The sequence below is a fragment of the Hipposideros armiger genome, unplaced genomic scaffold (assembly GCF_001890085.2).
Source record: "Hipposideros armiger isolate ML-2016 unplaced genomic scaffold, ASM189008v1 scaffold_63, whole genome shotgun sequence".
Classification (NCBI taxonomy): Eukaryota; Metazoa; Chordata; class Mammalia; order Chiroptera; family Hipposideridae; genus Hipposideros; species Hipposideros armiger.
In genome coordinates, this window is record NW_017731413.1 from 92,153 (window position 1) to 112,390 (window position 20,238).

The following is a 20,238-nucleotide window of genomic DNA, read 5'->3' on the forward strand; positions in this document are numbered from 1 at the left end:
ACGTCCTCCACAACTAGACTGAAGAACAAAACGACAGCAACTTGTCTGTTCCCCTTCCCCCAATTCCCCAATAAAAATCTTTAAAAATAATAATAATAGTTACAAAATTCATGTCATCCCCAAATTTGCCTTTAGCTTTTTCCCCACTTGATTGATAGGAATGTTTATACTCAAATCTTAATTGTGATTCTATAGTATGAGTAAAGTTGAAAGTAGTTTCAATAAAAAGTAACCTTGATAACAGCATTTACATTTAATAAAAGTTCTTCAGCTGAGTAAACAATATTTTAAAAATTCATTTTAGGTTTGTGTCTCGCTTACATGGATTTTAGCTAAATGCTTATGTGCAAAAGGAACCAAAGAAACAAGCTCCAAACATGAGTTTCTTGGTGAGCAAATAAGTCAGTGCCTCTCCCATCCCAACTTTGTCTATAGAAATCCCTTTCTACTTTTGAGGCCCATCCTATTAAATGCTCTGCTTGATCCAAAGAAGTAAATACCATTGTCTACCCACTGAACCCATATAGCTAGCTATAATTTATCTTTTCTGTGGTCCATATCTTCCATCAAAAATAAGGTAACGTACCCAGCTCAGTGTGGAGTAGACAGAGACAAAATATGAGTCCTTATTCCTTCCCTTCTAGATCTCTTCATGATCCCCAGCACCCTCAGCTAGACTGTACCGTGATCGAGGCCTGGGACCACACTGCACCCACCTTCTTATCTCCTACAGAACCTAGAACAAGGCCTTGAAAAAAATTAATTGCTCAGTTAATGCTCTCTTATTGCATTTTCACAGTATTAGTTCCAGTGACGGATACAAGCTAAAAAAAATGTCCCAGTCTCCCTTCATACTTCACAATTTTTAGGCATCTTAATAGGTTATCTGTAGGAAACCCCAAAAGACACATTCAAGGTCATACATTTGGGTTTTTTTTGTAAAATCTTTTTAAATGTTGTCAAATAATAAAGAAAATATCAAAAGACATAATGAAAATCAACAGTTGTCAAACCCTACCCGTTTCTCTACCCCAGTCCCAGTCCCCCAGTACAAGCCCTTCTAAGAATTTGTGTTTTTACCTCTTTTGGATATATCATGTGTGTAATTCCACTGTTTCTTGATCAATTTTATATATTATTGCTTTCTGCTATGATACAAGGCAAGTAACATACATTACTGTCACTTTCCTTTGCCCTCTACCCACCCATCAAATCACTATTCTTAGTTATTCTATTATATTGCCTCAGTTTAGTAACTTTAAATAAATGACTTGAAATTCAATTCCTTGTTAAATGAAATATAGATAGCTCTTATATTTGCAAATTAACACAAAGTGGTATAAAAAGCAGATTTTGACACTACACGGACCTGGGTTTGAATTCTATTAATTCTATTTGTATATGACCCTGAGCCAATAAGTAATAAGCCTCATTTTTCTCATTTATAAAATGAAAAACATAAAAATGTTGAGGCTTTATTAACCATTACAGACAATTATTTACACACATGTAAATAACTTGGCTCACAGTGTTAGACCATCATGACCCACTAAAAATTTTCTGAGACATATTCCCTCTCAGCACAATGAAGGCCAATTCCAGGTTTAGGGCCTAGGCTAAATAAAAACAATTCAGTAAAAAAATCCTGTAATTTGGACTTGGAATAGTTATTCCATATTTAAACAAATAAAGGAAAGTGTGACAAATCAAATTTTATATTCCCCATGAAACACAAAAGATGTGAGACTCTGTAAAGTAGGCCTAAGGGGACAAATAGTATTCTCCATGATTTCCTCATAATAAATGATGATAGAACTGAGCTTCTGTCTATATTCTATTTCTCTTCCGCAAATAAAAATTAGCAGTTCCTGTCCTGAGAGGTATATTTAACGTCAATCCTCAAATGCAGCATTTTTTACAGAATAGGAAACAGTGATATTTCAAAACTCGATATAAATATCTAAAATAAATCCTCACGTGTATAATTTTTAGACTTAGCAGATTGTAAAGACATCATTTTTGACATTGGAAATTTGTTTTCAATTCCCAGTATTGAATTCAGTGTTTCTATGACAGTGTTAAGACGGAAAACGGTAGTAAGAAGGGAGGGAGGTATATTCTGTCTTCTTTACAGACTTTCCCTCCATCAGCTAGTGTCCAAGACAAATCTGTTAAGAAAAAAGAAAATAAATTCCATTCTTCTGGAGGATCTGAAATTTAAAATCCTAGATTTACTGGCAGGATATTCCCCTAGTTCTGGAAAAACTTTCCATTTCTGTTTCTTAACTTCATTTATAGTGCTTACCCAAATCTATTTAGGGTTCCATATGCTAAAAAGGCATCACAATAGAGGATTCTTCACAAACGCTATTGTAAGAAGACATGCCAATCACATTCTTTCATATTAGTGTTGTGTAACAATAAATGTAGTGATAAGGCATGATCATTATTCTACAGAAGAAAACTCAGCTTGGTAATAGTAGGAATAAAAAGATGGGTTCACCCACACTAGCCAATATAGAAGCTAAAGATCTTCTTCCAAATGACTAACACTGAGTGGTTCCAAAGACCCAACTCTGGACTGGGTCCTGACTGGACAACCACATTTGGCTAATAGCAGGCAGATGTTCCTCAGATCTAAAATGGAAATAATAATCCCACTGCTTCAGCCAGTAATGGCCGCCCTTCAACAAATTGCTTTCATGTTTCCCAGGATTGGCAAGACAGGCGTCTCCTCAATTATACTGCACCCCTGCACTAAGAATTCCAAGGAGAGCCCGGAAGCTGCACAGCTCCAAATGGCAGGAAGTACTTGTACATCATCTAGGCAGTGCTCTGTGGGGGTCTTCCAATCTCCCCCACGTTGAGGACTGTTGCTATGATGACAGGGACTCTCACAGAGGAAAGAGAGAAACCATGAGATTTGCAGCAACACTAAAATGTTATTTACTCTCTTAACTTGCATGATAAACCTGGGTGTACAGAAGGGCTTGGGCTGGATGTACGAAGGAGTATGTGCTTAGAAGAAAACAAGCCTCTTGAGAGCTTGTATATCAGCCTCCAGCCTCTCAGGGAATTAAGCATAAAGGAAGTTACTATTAACTGACTACCATGGTTACGGGCTTAGGCTAGGCTTAGGGCTTAGGCCACTAATTACTGTTGAATGATCTTTTTATTAATTATTATTATTATTATATTATGTTTCTGGTGTACAAAACACAGTGATTAGACATTTATATACCTCACAAAGTGATAACCCCAATAAGTCTATTAGTACCCATCTGACACCGTACATAGCTATTACAGTATTATTCACTATATTCCCTATGCTGTACTTTGTATTCCCATGAGTATTTTTCAGTTATAGTTGACATTCAATATTATTTTATATTAGTTTCAGGTGTACAGCATATAGGTTAGACATTTATATAATTTATGAAGTGCTCTCCCTGATAAGTCTAGTACCCATATGACACTATATAGTTTTTACCATATTGTTGACTATATTCCCCATACTGTACTGTAGACCCCCCCATTACTATTTTGTATATAGCTATATGATCGTAAGTTAAATAGTTCCATAAATCTCGCCAAGCTCCTTAAATATAAAATTATTTGAAATAGCCTCAGGCAGGAGATGCAATTTTAAATTCCACAAAGCATTTCTCAGAAATTAATCATTTGGTTTTTTTTGGAGCTGCCTTTCCTACGCCTTTCCTTCATTCAATTTTGTATGTTTGAATAGTTGTGAAAACACTCTTCAGAAAATTCTCTCTAAATGCATCATATAGGTCAAAATATCTGTGCTGCCAAAAAAAAAGTGGACACATATGACTTGTATTCATCTTTTGTTATTGGTATATATTGAGTAGTACAATTTTAATGCAGTTTTTTCCTTTCTTAAAATGTGTATAAATTCTTTGGGCACCCTCTGCACCCTCTGGATGTGCATATGTCCCTCATCAAAGGGAAAAGAAAATGCAAATATCAAAGGGAAGACTCTGTATGTATTTTTAGACAACACAATTTTGTTATTCAGTAAATGATAAAAAGGAGCTCAGATGCCCACATTTACCAAGGCTCAAAATAACTTGTTTTCCTAAACAACCCCCTAATTCCTAAGCTCACATCACACACACACACACACACACACACACACACACACACACACACACAACTCACTTAAAGAGGAAGTGATTCAAATGAGGGATGATTAGTTTTATTTCTAAACCATGGCACTAACTATTCTGAAAGACACCACAATGACCTTCAACGCAATGAGAAATGAAACAGAAGTCCTAAGGAGCTCTTAACGTTTTCTTCCACATAATTTCAAAGCCATGTGGAAGATCTTATCTTCCAGCCATACCAAAAATCCATTCCACAAACAGAAAAACAAATATGTAATTTCATCCATGCTTCAGATCTACTCAAGATGAGCAGCCAAGGCCGGCCGAGTGGCGCGATGGTTAAGAGCTGGCTTGGGACGCCAGAGGGCCCCGGTTCAGATCCCACATATGAGGGCCAGTGACACTGCCCTGAGTCGCCGGCGACGGTGTAGGCTGCAGCCCCTGCTGCAGTGGGTTGCCGTGTGTAGCCAGCAGCCAGCGTGAGCGGCCAGCAACAGCCATGAGCGGCCATCCAGAAGCCGGCGACTGATCTACCTCGCCCGGGAAGAGTGCAATGATGGTGCCAACTTGAGCCAGTGAAGCAACGTCCTCCACAACTACACTGAAGAACAAAACGACAGCAACTTGTCTGTTCCCCTTCCCCAATTCCCCAGCGCTGTTCCCATCCCCCAATTCCCCAATAAAAAAATCTTAAAAATAAAAAGAGCAGCCAGCTTCCTTAGGCTCAGTAAAGAACATTCAACCACAATTCTAAAAAAACAAAGTCTGTGTTCAGATAAAGTGATAAAAAAAACCACCAAAATTTCACATTCAACTAATGCTTGTCTTCAAGAAAAAGAAAATTGACACAGTGGAAAACAAAAAAGACCATAAGACATTAAAGACATGGGTTTTATTTAGGGTCCATCTATCACTGACTTTTTTACTTTGGGGCAAGCAATTTTATTTCCCGAGCCACAGCGAAATACAGGTAATTCCACCTCACAGACTGCTGTGAGAATTAAATGAGATGTAGGAGACATATTTGTGAAAGCCTTTCGGAAATAATGGAGCACCATCTAACATAAGGGGGTGGTACCGTGATTATTACTTTTATAAAGATTAGCCATCCATTTACTTTCTCCTTAATTTTTTTTCCTAAAGAAGGAGTTGAATCTTGACTCTCATCTTGGCAGAACTAGAGACAAGTTCTAGAGATAAGTCTTTCTTGGCTGTCTTCCGTTTTGTAAATCTCTCCTTTATTGCTCTTCACCTTTCACTCTCCCTACAGCCTCTGGTTTAAGGGGTTGAAACAGAACACGAAAGGCTGAGTTCAATCTGTTTCCTAATTTGAGACCAGACCTTGACAGGAGGGCCAGAAAGTAATCTTTGAAACTCACGGAAACAGGAATGAGGTTCATAATGCTGGAACTATTAAAAAAAAAAAAGGATGGAAAAACAAAGGTGGAATGCAGAGTAGAATAAAAAAAGGTGCTATTAAGTGAAGCATCACTTACATAGAGAGAAATAATCATACATTAAGATGACTTTGTAGGTTTTCAATGGAACCCTAATGGCCTCTTCTTCAGGATGGTCTTATGCTAAGGTTTGAACTATTACAGAGCTTTTAATTTAAATTTTCCAAGGCTTTGTTTACTAACTTGCTAGAAGTATTGCTATCAAGTTGTTTAAAGATGGTAACATAGCACAATGAATGAGAGAATCAAACCACCCAAGTAGAATTTTGTCTCCGCTACTTCCTGACTGTCATGTCCCTGGGCAAGTTACTTTTCTGTGCCTTAGTGTCCTCAACATAAAATAGGGGTAACAGCATGAGGATATTATGGGAATTAAATAAGATAATGAATGCAAATACGTAGCTTATTAGTGCTTGAGGTTGGAAGTATGGTATTTTATTATCATCAAATATTGAATTCCTCTGTATACAGACAGCACTACAGTCATTCTAGCTCACTGGTTTTTCTCCATTATCTTTTAACATTTTAAAGCTACCTGTCTATCTTTCTACCATAACAATGTGTCCCAGCATTTAAATACCATATCTATATAAGCGAAAAATAATCATGCATGAAGGGGGAAAGGGCTGCTTAGTTTTAAAAGGGAGATAAAAGAAGGTTAAAATTACTTGGGGAAAATAATCAAACATATCAGCAAATCATCATTTTGCAAACTCTAAAAGAGAATAAAGGGCATATTCTGTGACTAATGACATTTCTCTAGGACTATATGATGGGCCTAGCAGATAAAGGAAGAACAAGAGAAGAAATATTTTAGATTTCAGAAGGCTTCTAATCCTATCTTATACGGCATAGTCAATTAAAGTGGGATAACTTGATCTATACTCTCTAAGCGCTACAGTTTCAAATTCAAAAAATTACAATCAATGCTTCAGGTTACTCTGCTCTTGACCCTTAAATTATAGTCCCAAGTCTGGTGCCACTTAATACTTTTATTATTGGCCTTTAAAAGGGAATAGAAAATAATATTCATTAATTATGAGTGGATTAAAGATAAGGTCAAAATGAAATCAATACACAAGAGAAACCTCTGAAACAATCAGAAGGAAAGAGAAACCACACACATACAAGGTGAAGCTGAGGAGCTCCTATGTCAGTAGAGCATCATGAAAAGCTGTCTTATTGGAATCCGGCACCAGTGAACTGGGAAACTGGCTAATGGTGCAGTGACTAAGCAAGAAATGATTCGGGATATATGTATTTTTCAGGCTTCTGAATTTTTTCTGTGATGATGGTGACAACAAAAATGATCACTGATTACTACTGAGAGCAGCTTCTATGTGCCAAAAATGATACTGAGCATGTTACCTGAATGAATTTATTTAATTGTCATAACAATGCTATATAGGGTTGCCAGATATAACACATAAAAAATACAGGGTGCCCAGTTAAATTCCAATGTCAAGGAAACAACTAATAATTTTTTATTCTAAGTGTGCCCCATGCAATATTTGGTACATACTTATACCAGAAAGTACTTGTTCTGAAATTTAACTGTGAGCTCTGTATTTCATCTGGCAACCTTAACACCATGAGGCAGGTATTAATACCCTCATTTTGCTGAGGAGGAAACTGAGACTCAGAGAAATTAAGTTGTTTGGTCAAGTCTATACAGCTACCAGGTAACATATCTGGGTTTGAAATCTCTAACAGCAATGCTTGCATCCATAACCAGCATAATGCAATGTCTCCATTACTACGTTCTTTCCTGTATCTGGACGGCCAACCCCCCATCCTCCTGTTGATATACTGGCTGACCTTCAAAGTCCAATTTGTAAACCATATGTTTTTTGAATCCTTCTTAAATTTTCCCCAGTAAGAACGTTCCCATAACTTTATTTGTATCTCTTTTCCAGCCCTTAATACAGTTTGACTTCTATTATAGCAAGTTATGTACAGATTCCTGCAGTGGGCATTTGTCCACGTATATTTCCCTTTTCTAATATCACCTCTTTCCTTTGGGGAAACTGTCTTTCCCTTACTGTGTTTAGCCTGAGTGGAAGGAGAAATCAAGGGGTGCTACCCTCCTATTATAAAAGCTAAAGGAGGGGTCTCCTTTAACCCCATTCTCTCTCATCACCCACTACCCAACCAAGAGAAAGGTGCATAGCCAGTAGGATGTCTCTCCCAGGTCTTCGATGTTTGAGCCAAATAATGCAAAACTAAAAAAGAAAGGTAAATATTCATTTATTCCAGATAGTGAAACATTTTTTTTCTTGCTTTCTATTCCTTTTCCAAGGCTGATTCTCTAGGCTTTCCTACCGTATCATTCGGATTTAACTTCCTTCTTTGCTTGGATTAAATGATTGGTTTCAGTTATTTACAGCCAAAGAACATTGACTGATCATCTCTTTGGACATGACTGTGAGCTCCCTAAGGCCCACGTGTCATAGAGTTCTACACCAACCCGGCCCCGAGAGTAAGCTTCCAAATTAATATTTGTTAGTACATAGTAGGCACTCCGAAACATTTGTAAACTCAAAGGGAAATACATGAACCCAAATTCTTCAAGGCTGATGGCACAGAAGATCTACACGACTCTCTTGCTCTTTCTTTTCATCTTAACAACCAGTGAGTGGGCTTTTAGAAAGCACTCTGGGAATTGAGATTATTAACTCTGTAAAAAGTAGATGGATGACTTAATAGGCCTCAATATGACTAAAATGTCCATATGCTGCTTCTAAGATCTATGACTCACTACAAATAAGGAACTCAGTTTGAGAGCTCTTCTATAATCTCCCAACATAGCTATGATGCATTAGTATAAGTACACTAAAAATAAAAAGATGAAGTTGAAGTCACATCTATCTTGCAGAATAATATGAGTTTTCAATATGTATTTTTCAAAACAGGTTTCTAGTTGTAATTTGTTTAATATCATTTTACTTAATTATAATTCTATGATAAATAACTGGCTTTATATTTTCAACCAATAGCCAATGTAAATGTGGTTCAAGAATCTATGATAAAATTATGGATAGATAAGTAACGTGCTTTTAAGATGACAGCAGTGACGAGAGATATGCTAAATTTTCCCACATTGATGTTACTCTATTAGAAAACACCTTAATAACATGTCTTTAAATTGTATCATATTAACATTATAGAAGGTGTCAATTAAAAGCTGACTCTACTCTGCCTGGGTCATACGTGAACAGAATATTCTATGCAATTCTGGGCACTGTATTTTCAAAGAGGCAGTCATGAAATAAGACTGTAAGAGCAGAGTGGGTAGGATGGTAAAGAATCTGAAAACCAGGTCACTGAAGAAAGCACTGAAGAAACTTTCCTAGGAAACATTTCAGTTGACAAATAGCTCAAGATGAGTTTTTGAACAACTAAAGGACCGTCATTTGAAAGAAGGATTCGATTTACTCTGTCTAACTTCATAATGCAAACAAACGTATATCCAATGGATGAACCAGGTTCAACAAACAACAAATAATCATTTAGTAAGAACTTACTCTGAATAATGCATGGGGTTAGGGGAGATAAAAAATACAAAGGTATTGGGTTCTCGGAAAAGTCATGATGTATTTTTTTCTATGTTTTTAATTGCAAAAATGCGTCATGACTTTTCCGACAACCCAATAGATTAAATACAGTTGCTGCCTTCCAGGAGGACTATAAAATCCTAAAAGCAGGTGGACTTAACAAGCCTTCCAAGTTCTGTGGAAGTACTACAAAGTGGAAGATCAATTCTCATCAGTGGGCTCTAGAAAGGCTTTGGGGAGAAAGTGGAATTTGGGATACATTTTGAGGAATGAGATGGGCTGGAGATTTATTGGGGAGGGCATTCCAAAAAAAGGGAGGAGCTTGAGCAATAGTAGAGAAATAGAAGAACAAAAGCCTAACTCAGAAGTAGTGAAGAGCTATGGATGGTTCAAGTAGAACAGGCAGGCTATGGAGTCTAAAAGGAGATAAGCCAGGAAAAAAATGGGAGAGGTAAATTGTAGAGGGCTCACAAGGCTGCACTTTCTTTTGGATAGCCATAAGATTTTTAAGCAGGAAAGGGGTAATGTTAGTCATCTTCTTTGGAGGAGAACTTTGGGGTGGTCTGGAAAAACAATTAAAGAGAGCCGTTGAAGGCAATTCCCCAACAGTACGAAACCCCTCCACTGGGCCCTCCAGAACTGTCTTCCCATTGTTAACCTTCTCTCAGGTTGTTCCCTTCATTTTCTCTCTCTAATAAAAGCCTTTTTCTTCTCAGAGGTCACTGCTTCCCTGTGGCTCTTTTATATGCGACTGTTTTTCTCCTATAGCCCTGACACCAACGGATCGAGAGGAGGAGACGGTGTCTTCCTCGAGTCCTATTTTTTTATTATTATTATTGAGATATAGTTGATTTATAACAGTATATTAGGTTCAGGTGTACAACACAGTGATTTGATATGCGTACATGTTAAGAAATGAGCACCACAATAAATCCAGTTAGCATCCATCACCATACATAGCTACAATTTTTTTCTTGGGATGAGAGCTTATAAGGCTTCCTTGAGTCTAGTTAGTCCCTCTCCCCTATACACCCCCAGCCTTACGTCCCAGCTTGTTATGTATATCACCCTCTATCCTTTATTACTGTACTCACCTGCTGCCCCCAGGTCATGCTCCCTCATTTCTTGATGAGGTTAACTTCTGGCTTATTATCACTCACCCAAACACTATTCACTTCTTTTTTTTTTAAATTTCTTATTAGTTTCAGGTGTACAAAACAATGCACTAGTTATCCTTTTCACCCCTCACAAAGTAACAACCTCCCTCCCCCCATCCACCGCCCTCCCACCTCCGATATCATACTTATCTATTACAATTCCATTGACTCCATTCCCACACTCTACTCCACATCCTATGACTATATGTATATATAATTGTAGTTGACACTATTCACTTCTTGACAATCTAGGAAGATGATCCTTCCAAAACCCTGGCCTCTCAGTCCCTGAGAATTTTTTCCTCCAATGATCTTGCCCTTCGGCCTATTCAGTCACTCATTTTATACCCTAGTGTAGACTGGTTTATTACTAGTAACAGCACCCCCCTCCCTCCATAATTTCAGTGCCATGCATTCCACTCTCTCATAACAACCTTGTATGCTTCCAGTTCTTCCTCCCATTACTCTACCTCCACACCCTTACAACCCCTCTGGGACCTCCTACCAATTGGTCAACTTTCTACTCTTCCTCACCGCCCTTCATGGCCTCACGCCCCTCTTGAGCAAGCTTAAATCACACACTCGATTGTTATAATCATTTTTACACATGCATCTTTGATTCCCTCTCTCCTTTCCTAATTCTTCGGCAAATTCACAACCCTGACTAAATCTAACTCCCCATCTATTCTATGTCTTCACTCATGTGGCTAAATAAAGTTAAAAAAAAAACACAAAAAAGTGCAACCCCGGTGATTCGTCCTACTTTAATTTCATGACCATAAACCTCAATGGCCCTTTAATGTGGCTGGCATCCCATTCCCCTACCCAGCAGATCCTCACACCATAGCCCTCTCTTTCTCTCTCTCCCACTTTCTCTGTCTCTCTCTGGCTCTATTCTCAGTCTCAGTAATGTCCTTTCTTCCCACATGACAGATAAAACCGAAACAATGGGAAAAGAAATTCGTAGATCCTCATCACATAGCTAACATCCACATAGTCTCCCTTTCCATCTGTTATCACAGATAAACGCGTCATGATTCTATTGTGCATCGCTCTCATCTCTCTCACTGACAGCCGCATCATGAATTCAGCCCTCTCTCGAACATCAGGAATTGTCTGCTGGAGAATCTGCTATTTTGAAAAGAAACTGTTTTGTGACCTTACGTCTCCTCCAGATGTTCCCCTATTTCACTATCCTTCACAGAAACACTGCTCAGAAAAAGTCATCTATATTCACAGTATCCAATTCATATGTTTCCATTCTCTTAAATCTACTTTAGTCAGGGTTTCATTCCTACCACTTCACCAAAACTGCTCTTATCAAAATCACCATTGATCTTCACTTCACTTAAATCAATGGCCAATTCTTAGACCGTGACTGACTTGACTTTCAGCAACATTTAACCTAGATAATCACTCCTCTCTTCTTGATAAACTTTCTTTACTTAACTTTCAAGACACGTAATCCCTGGTTTCTTTCCAACCTTGCTGGAAATTCTTTCTTGGTCTTTGCTGCTGGTTCATGTTCTCGTTTACCTTTCCTATCAGAGTGTCCCAGATTCCAGCTCTTACTCCTCTCCCGTACTCCATCTTTACTTCTTGTTTCTGTCATCTCTTTTCACCTCACTGCTTTAAACACCATTTAAATGTCAACAACAGTCAATTTTGTATCTCCTTCCCAGACCAATCTCTCAAACTCCAGACATGTTTATCCCACCACGCAGATGATCCTGCCAGTTCTCAATATTATCATGCTCACAGTCAGACTTCTGATCTTGGTCCCGCATCTGCCTTAAAACCCACCAAATCTGCTTCCCCTGCAGCATTCTCCACGTCGGTTGATATCAGTCCAACTCACTCAAACCAAAAATCTTGGGGTCACCCTTAGCTCTCCTTTCTCTCTTACCCCACATCCAACCCATTGAAAAAAAACCCCTGCTAATCCAGCTTTAAACTACTTCCAGAAAGCAAATTCTCACCACCTCTTCGGCACACATCCCCAACCCCTCATCCGAGTTACCATCCCCTCTTGACTGGACTGTTATGGTGGCCTCCTATCTGACCTTCCTCCTTTTACCCTCTCTATCTGTAGTCTATTCTCAAACAATAGCCAAAGTGACTCTGCTAAAATACAAGCCAGATCATGAAACTGTTCTGCTTGAAACCCTGTAAATGCTCCTAATCCACACAGGGTTCAAAGCCCTTACAATGGTCCACCAGGCCCTGCCACATCTGATCCCTCTGACCTCTTTAAGCGGATAGTTCCCCCTCCTTCCAGGCTCAGGGGCCTCTGTGTTGTTCTTCCAACTTCCACACTCATCCCCATCCTAGGGCCTGTCCTCTGGCCACCCCTTGCTGGAATGGATGTGCCCGTCTACGCGGCACTCTCAGCTCCTTCCAGCCTTTGAACACACGTCTCCTCCACAGTGGGGCCTGCCCGGATCATCTCATTTAAAGTTGCAACAGACAATCCTACCACCTGATCCCCCTACATTTTCTTTTATCCATAATACTTACCTCTTCTTAAACACTATATAATCCATCTATTCATTATGTTTATGTATTTGTCTCTCCAGCTAGTATGTGAACTTTCTGAGGGCAGGGACCTTTGTCTGTTTGCTTCACTGATGTATTCGAAGTATTTGAAGAATGCCTGGCAGCGTAATAGGCACTCAGTAAATTCCGGGGGTGCCAAAAAATGTATACAAGTGGACACTTTGGTCAACGTTGCTCAAACAGTAGTTTGCCGTAATCAGAAGTGTCTGCACGCTGATGGTAACCCCTTTGAGTACCTCTTGTAATTGCAGAAGTCAAATGTGACTTGTATTCACCTTTTGTTATCGGTATATATTGAGTATTACAATTTTAATAGTTTTTTCTTTTCTTAAAATGTGTATACATTTTTTGGCACCCTCTGTATATGTTGAAAGAAAAGTAGGTAGAGCGATTAGGAAACTATTGTAATTTGTCAGTGACACCCTAATAAAGCTGGAAGGAATTGTTTACAAGAAAGCGATTGTAATAGTCTGAAAAACAGCTAATGAAAGTTCAGTTCAGTCTCACTGTATGAATATTATTGGAGAAACAAATATAAATGATCTAGAATCCCTGTCCTTGATGACCGTTTGGTGGAGAGATGGACAGGTAATTTTAAAATGCTGAAAGATAATGGAGCAAAACCAGGACATCCTAGAGATAGCAGCACGAGCACAGGTTGGGAGACATGAAACAGCACCATGTATATGGACAGCTGAAAGCAAGTCAATATGATTAAGTGTCTGATTAGTCTGATAAATGGTCTAGTTGATGTGCCAACTTGGCTAGACTGTAGTTCCAGTTACTCAATGAACACTAATCTAAGTATTGCTGTGAAAGGGTCTTGTAGATGTGATTAAAGTGCATAAACAGTAAAAATTAAGGAAGATTATCCTTGATCATCTGGGAAGGACTGAGTGCATCAGTGGAAAGGCCTTACAAGCAAAGCAGCGGCCTCCCTGAAGAAGAATTTCCCCCTGCAGACAGCCGCTTCAGCTGTGCCCAAGAGTTCCTGACTGCCCTTCCCGATGGCCAGCTCTGTGGATTTCAGACAAGCCTGGACAGGCCTCACTACCATGGAAGGCAAGTCCTTGAAATAAAGCTCTCATATATATCTTCTACTGGTTCTACTTTCCTGGTTGAACTCTGACTGATATATTAGACCAGGGGCCAGCGAACTTTTGAGATGGAAGAGCCACCAGGGATCAGCAAATTGTGGCTTGTGAGCCACATGCAGCTCTTTGGTTACGTACATGTGATTCTGAAGTAAAATTGAAAACGAAAATAAAACTATCATAGTTTCATTTATAAAATTTTTAAAGGATATTATTCACATAATGGTGATTATGTAAAAATATATTTATGGCTCTCGAATAATTTTTAAATTGTTGTGAGGGACAGAATTGGCTCTTCCAGGGGTTGGCGAACTTTTGAGACAGAAAGTACCCAAAGAGCCGCATGTGGCTCGTGAGCTGCAGTTTGCTGACCCCTGCACTACAGTATAAAGTTTAAGGCAGAAGGGGGGCAAATAACGAAGGTTAAGGAGGAGTAGGGGTAAATCATGGAGGACACTTGTTTGCACACGCTAAGAAGTTTGACCTTTACCCTATAAGCAGCCAGACAAGCCAGGTGAATGACATGGTCAGGGTGACGATGGACGCTTCTGGATTTGGTGTAAACAGTTGGACAGCAGGCAGGCAGCAGAGAGAGAGATGCTGGAGATTGGGAAACCAGGACAATTACATGTGAAAGGAGTAAGAGTAGAACCAAAATGGAGACTGTCATAGAAGCCAGAGAACATTGTTTTGAGACGAAGTGGTGGTCCACCCTGGTCTGGTGCATCGTAAGAGTCTGCCACTCACCACATTGTGACAAAAGGTCACTAAGGGCCACAAAAACAGCTGTGATGGAGTGGAGGAGCTAGTAACCAGGATGTGTTAGGTTGAAAAGTGGCTGGGAAGGGAGAGAGAAGAGGAAACAAGAGTAGACGTTTCTTTGAGATGTTTCGCTTAGAAGGAACGGGGGGGGGGGAGTGGCAGAGAAGAGCAAAGGATAGAATGTAAGGTAAAGATGATGAGAATGGGAGACGCTTAGGCCTGTTTCATAGGCTAAGGGCAAAGAGCCAGCAGTGAGGGATGGGGAAAAGATGAGAATGAGGGGACACATTCTCCTGAGCAAGGCTCAAGAGGGGATGGATGGCCAAAGCCAAAGGTGAAGCCTTGTTCAAGGACACTGGGAGGACGACCATCTTCTAAACACTGCCGGAAAGCGGGGAAGGATGGGAGTAAACAGAGATACATTTAGAGATGGAGGGTAAGGGATCTGCAGTAATGTATGTCCAGTGGCCCCGGGGTTTCTCAGGGAGGTTAGGAAATAAGGTTATCAACTGAGGAAGAGGATAGTGGGACATGGCTAGAGGTAAAGGCTTGGCTTTAGTTGGAGCTGGGTGGCCACCTGCCAGGACATTACCCAGCGGAATCAGGATCAGGTGAGAGTTATGCTAAATGACTTCTGAATTCCCCCAAAATTCAATGTTTCTGTGAGTCAGATGGACAGAAAAGTTGTCTTGTGCACTGATGTTTCCTCGGCACCCAAAATAATGCCTAGGATATAGCAGGCACTGAGTAAATGTGTTGAATAAATGAATGAATGTCTAAATGAGCCTTTCATCCAAATGAGAAAATAAAGCCTTTTAGTTGGAAATTACCTGCTTTGATATAGATGCATTTTAACATTTTTAATATGTTAAAATGCTTCCCAGAGCCTTGAAACGCAATATAACTCCAATCTTCTCCCCTAATCTCAACCGGGTGGATGCAAACAAGTCAAAGCAGGTATCTTAGACTTCAAAGCGGGTGTTTCCAGTTTGCTTTTTCCCTGGGCTACTCTAGAACAAATTATCAAGAAAATGGCCACATCTCTCTTTTATTTTATTCTATACTAAGGTGTTTTTAATTGAGCAAGTTTATTTACTCAGGTTTTCATTTATTTCTATTCTACCATTGTAGGTACAGTGTGGACTTAAACTTTTCTGTTACATTAAGCTCTCTCTTCTCTTATTGGTCTTGGTTACATTTTCCACTGATTGAAGTGAAGAGAGGGAAAACAATCCAACAAGGCTCTTGGGAAGCTAGCATAACCGGAAGCATGGCTTAATGAGATAAAAACACAATGCAGGCTGTGTTAGTGGTGAACTTGCCCCAACGCGTTACCTGGGTGGAAGGCTTTGGTTTTCCCATTAGTGATTCCTGAAGAGCTTGCCTCCATTTTTATTGACCTTCTACCTGGTGGGAGTGAGGAATGCCTGACCACAGGCAGGCGACGACGTGACCCTGGGCGGCTTGCCACACTTCGCCGTTGATGGATTTGCAAACGCTTTTCAGCCCCATGAATAGATAAACTTAAACCTGGAATGAGAAAGAGCATCATTATATTGAAAAAGTCAGTTCAGAATGGCTAAAATGCCAGGTAACGTTCTGGCGTGAAATCCACAAAGCATAAGCAACTGTGCTTCCAATTCTTAAGGGATGTTAGAATTGTGGTACCAACTGATTTTCACATTACATTCTTTTCTTGAACACTGTTTCATTCAAAAGTCGATATCCTCAGTTATCATGATAGGAGTTTTATGAACAAGGAGCCAATAAAGTCAAATATTAAAATTCTTTCCCAAATCTTGGAAAAGTACATACATATCTAGCATGCTATTGTCAGGAGCTATAAAGATTAGGAAGCGTGTCTGGGGTATCTAGAGTTTCAATAAAAATCAATGAACTTTCTCCATGGGATTCATGTAGAGGCCAGAGTTGAAGACTGAACTCAGATTTACATGTCTGATAACCTTAGAATTATGTACCTCTTTTGAGATACTTTCTGGGAAAATTTAAAATATATCAAAAGCAAAAAGAATACTATAATGAACCCCATGTACCCACCACTCAGCTTCAACCAATATCAAGATTATTCCATAAAGCTGAAAAAAAAAAAGATTTTTCCAATCTTGTTTCATTTATCCCTTTGTTGTTGGTTTGTTTTCTAGGTGCTGGAGTAGTCTAAAGCAAACCCCAGATGTCATGGCAATCTTATAAAAAACCTTGATTGTATCAATTTACATCATTACATCAATGTGTGTAACACCTACTGATACATATGAAATACATTAAATTCTAAATTCAAAAGATATTTGTTGGGCTGGCCGAGTGGAACAATGGTTAAGAACTGGCTTGGGATGCCAGAGGGCCCCGAGTTGGGATCCCACATATGAGGGCCAGTGACACTGCCCTCCATAGCTAAGATGCTGAACAACAGCTCAACCTGGAGCTGGGCTGCTGTGAGTCGCCAGCGACAGCGTAGGCTGCAGCTCTTGCTGCAGTGGGTTGCCATGGGTTACCGTGTGTATCCAGCAGCCAGCATAAGCGGCCAGCAGTTACCGTGAGCGGCCGACCAGAAACCCGCGACTGATCTGCCTCACCCAGGAAGAGTGCAATGATGGTGCCAACTTGGGCCAGTGAAGCAACATCCTCCACAATTAGACTGAAGAACAAAAACAACAGCAATTTGTCTGTTCCCCTTCCCCCAATTCCCCAGCGCTATTCCCCTTCCCCAATTCCCCAATAAAAATCTTTAAAAAATAAAAAAAAGATATTTGTTACAAAAACACTGATCAACATTGGAAGTTGCTAAAATATCATTCATTACCTAGAAAATTGATAAATAGCAGGGGCGGGGGAGAAAGCAAGTATTTGTCTTGCCTTTTTTTTTATTAGCCATATTTCAAGGTAATCAAAGAGCTGATAAAAGAAATTTTTTCACTACAGAATTCCAGCTAAGAAATTACTGATGGAAAAGAGAATCAGAAAATCATTTTAGAAGCTTCAGTAATATAGATGAAAAATAATATGATTTATCCAAATGTGAGGACACGGTGAGGACAGAGCTGGAATTCCAACTCGTGGGTGACTGAATCCAGACCTGTTCTGTAAAAAAAGCCAAGGAAAAGTGTTGGCCTTATACAGTGTCAACCAGACAGGGGGAATGCATCGGTCAGGAATCAGGCCATGTGATGCGGACAGATAGCTTCATCAAATCACAGTATTTTTTATTACGAGAAGAATCTTTTGAAACATGAAGGCAGCAATTTAGAGTTACAAGTTACTTTAGTGGTTAGCTAATTAATCTGGTGCTTTATGCAGATGAGGAAACTGAGTCTGGCAGGCTTTGTGTATTGACAACTGGTTTACACATAACCAGTAATGGAAGGCTACAGAAGTCTACTAAAAACCCAGACATGAGGGACAACAAGAAACTTGCTGAGAGGTAAACAGTAAATCAGCAATCATATCCAAAGTATAAAGAGTTAACTTAAATTTCCCCAGGGCGGGAGGCGGGAAGGGTGCGACCTTGTCCAATTTGTAAATTCTAACACATTTTCAGAAAGGATAACTCGAATCACAATGAGGTTTGGTCAGTGAAGGAAGCATTAAAACAAACAAACAAACAAAACAAGTATAATAGAGACAAACATGGGCAGTGACCATCCAGGCAACAACCCCAAAGTTCAAGAGTTCCACATGCATGGCCAGACAGTGCGGGCACACAATTTTACTCTCCGTTATCCACTCTCTGACAGCACTTATCAGACAACCTGTGAATTGGGAGTTGGCTTCCAGTGCAGGGAGCGGGTGGCCCCGTCTACCTGGCAGCCTGGGTGTTCCGTGTGGGCTAACAAGCTGATGGCCTGGGTTTCACACATCTACCTTCTCATAAATTACTTAATATGAGTCTGCCCCAGGTCTGGTTTCTAAGCCTACATACTATGAGCCTGAGCCTTGGTCCTGGGAATTTCACCCAGGTAAGGTTGGGCACGCTGGGTTGTCCATTGGGAGACAGTCTGGCAGCCTTCCCTTGGCAAGGCACACCCTGCTCTGATGCTCAGGTGCCTGGGAAAGTGAGTGGCCTGGACTCCTGGTGTCTATCGGCAGGACTAGCATCACAGTATCGACCTGGCATTCTTCCACTCCTCCATGCACCCCACCACCACCGTAGGCTCCACAGTTCCGTGGAGGTGAAAAGTGAACGTCTGTGGAACCATTAAAATTCCATGAGAAGACAGATTTCTGGGTGACAGATGAAGGGGCTGGGACAGGTGTTTTAAATCAACATCAGACGGTACATGCGGTCTCAGCCTGAGAATGTGAGATAGACCTCTCTCCCCAAACACTGCTTCTTGTCCCTTCTGCAGAGGATCATTAAGCTGAAGGGACCAGGACTGTGAATCAATGTGGCGCTTCTAGCTCTTATATAACTCCCCTCAAAGAAATAGAAAATGGCAGAAATGAGAATAAAAATTACACAGTGGGTATAAATGGCATAGGGGCTTGAAACTGTTGAATCCCATGTTTTAAAATATATAATAATGGAGATTATGGGGAAAGTGTTAAAACTAAAAAGGAATTCATGAGTATTACAGAAGATGGATGAGGAAATTGGGTACATTACAGAGGAATTTGGGAGGAACCGCTAAATAGCTGAGCAAATCCATCCAGGTCCTCCAAGAATTAGGAATTCTCAGAGGCACAGCTAAAGCAGCTGGCCCATCAGACCTCTCCTCACACAATGGCCAAGTCCATGGAGGAGAGAGATGTATAAACAAAAAGTACACAAGACAGAAAACATACTCCTGATATATGAAAAGGTTCACATTTATAGGAGATGCAGCAATCACATCTTCAGATGTCAACCAATCAAGTGCATCATACAATTTGTTCTTAATTACTTTAGGAAACAAATGTTGATACTGGTTGTCTACTAAATGCCAGGTGCTGTGCTGAGATATCGACTGCCATCCCGTTAATGCCTCAGCACAATCCTAAAAGAGATAACTGGTATCTATATTTTACAGATGGAAAACCAAAGGATCAAGAGGGGAAGTTACTGGTCCAAGGTCACACAACAACTAATGAACTGGAATCTTAACCCTGCCCTTTTCCACTAAGCCATGTAGTCCAATGAATTAAATAGCAGAACCTAGGCTAGTTGTTGCAAGTCTGTAGTGGTTCTGAATCATTTAACAGAGTTGGGTTGGAAGGTATATAATCCATCAAGGTGAGGTTGGAAGGTATACCATGCTGGCAGCCCTTTGACCCAACACTTACAGAGCTGTCGTTTGCAGTACCCGCCACCTTTTCCATCCATGCTGAACTGTGCTCCGGGTCCTTGACCAGCTATCACACTCCTCAGTCACTGAGAACTAGCGGAAACTGCACCTTCCCTTGAAGCCTTTCCAGTGCTTCAGACCCTCAGGGAACACATCAGTCTCTAATCCTGCAGTTCTCCCTTGTCACGCAATGCCCTGGCACTGTCATTCACCTGCCAGACAGAGATGTGAGATGATAGTCCCCCTTCA

General features: G+C 40.1%; 1 protein-coding gene across 1 annotated transcript in view; it reads right to left on the reverse strand.

Annotated features, from left to right (window-relative positions):
* The window catches only part of ANO4 (anoctamin 4), a 282,890-nt gene that overhangs the window by 74,202 nt on the left and 188,450 nt on the right, over positions 1–20,238 (reverse strand). The window contains exon 4 of the mRNA XM_019641684.1: positions 16,046–16,240. Coding sequence (XP_019497229.1) covers positions 16,046–16,240 — 195 coding nt within the window. The remainder of the gene's footprint in view (positions 1–16,045; positions 16,241–20,238) is intronic.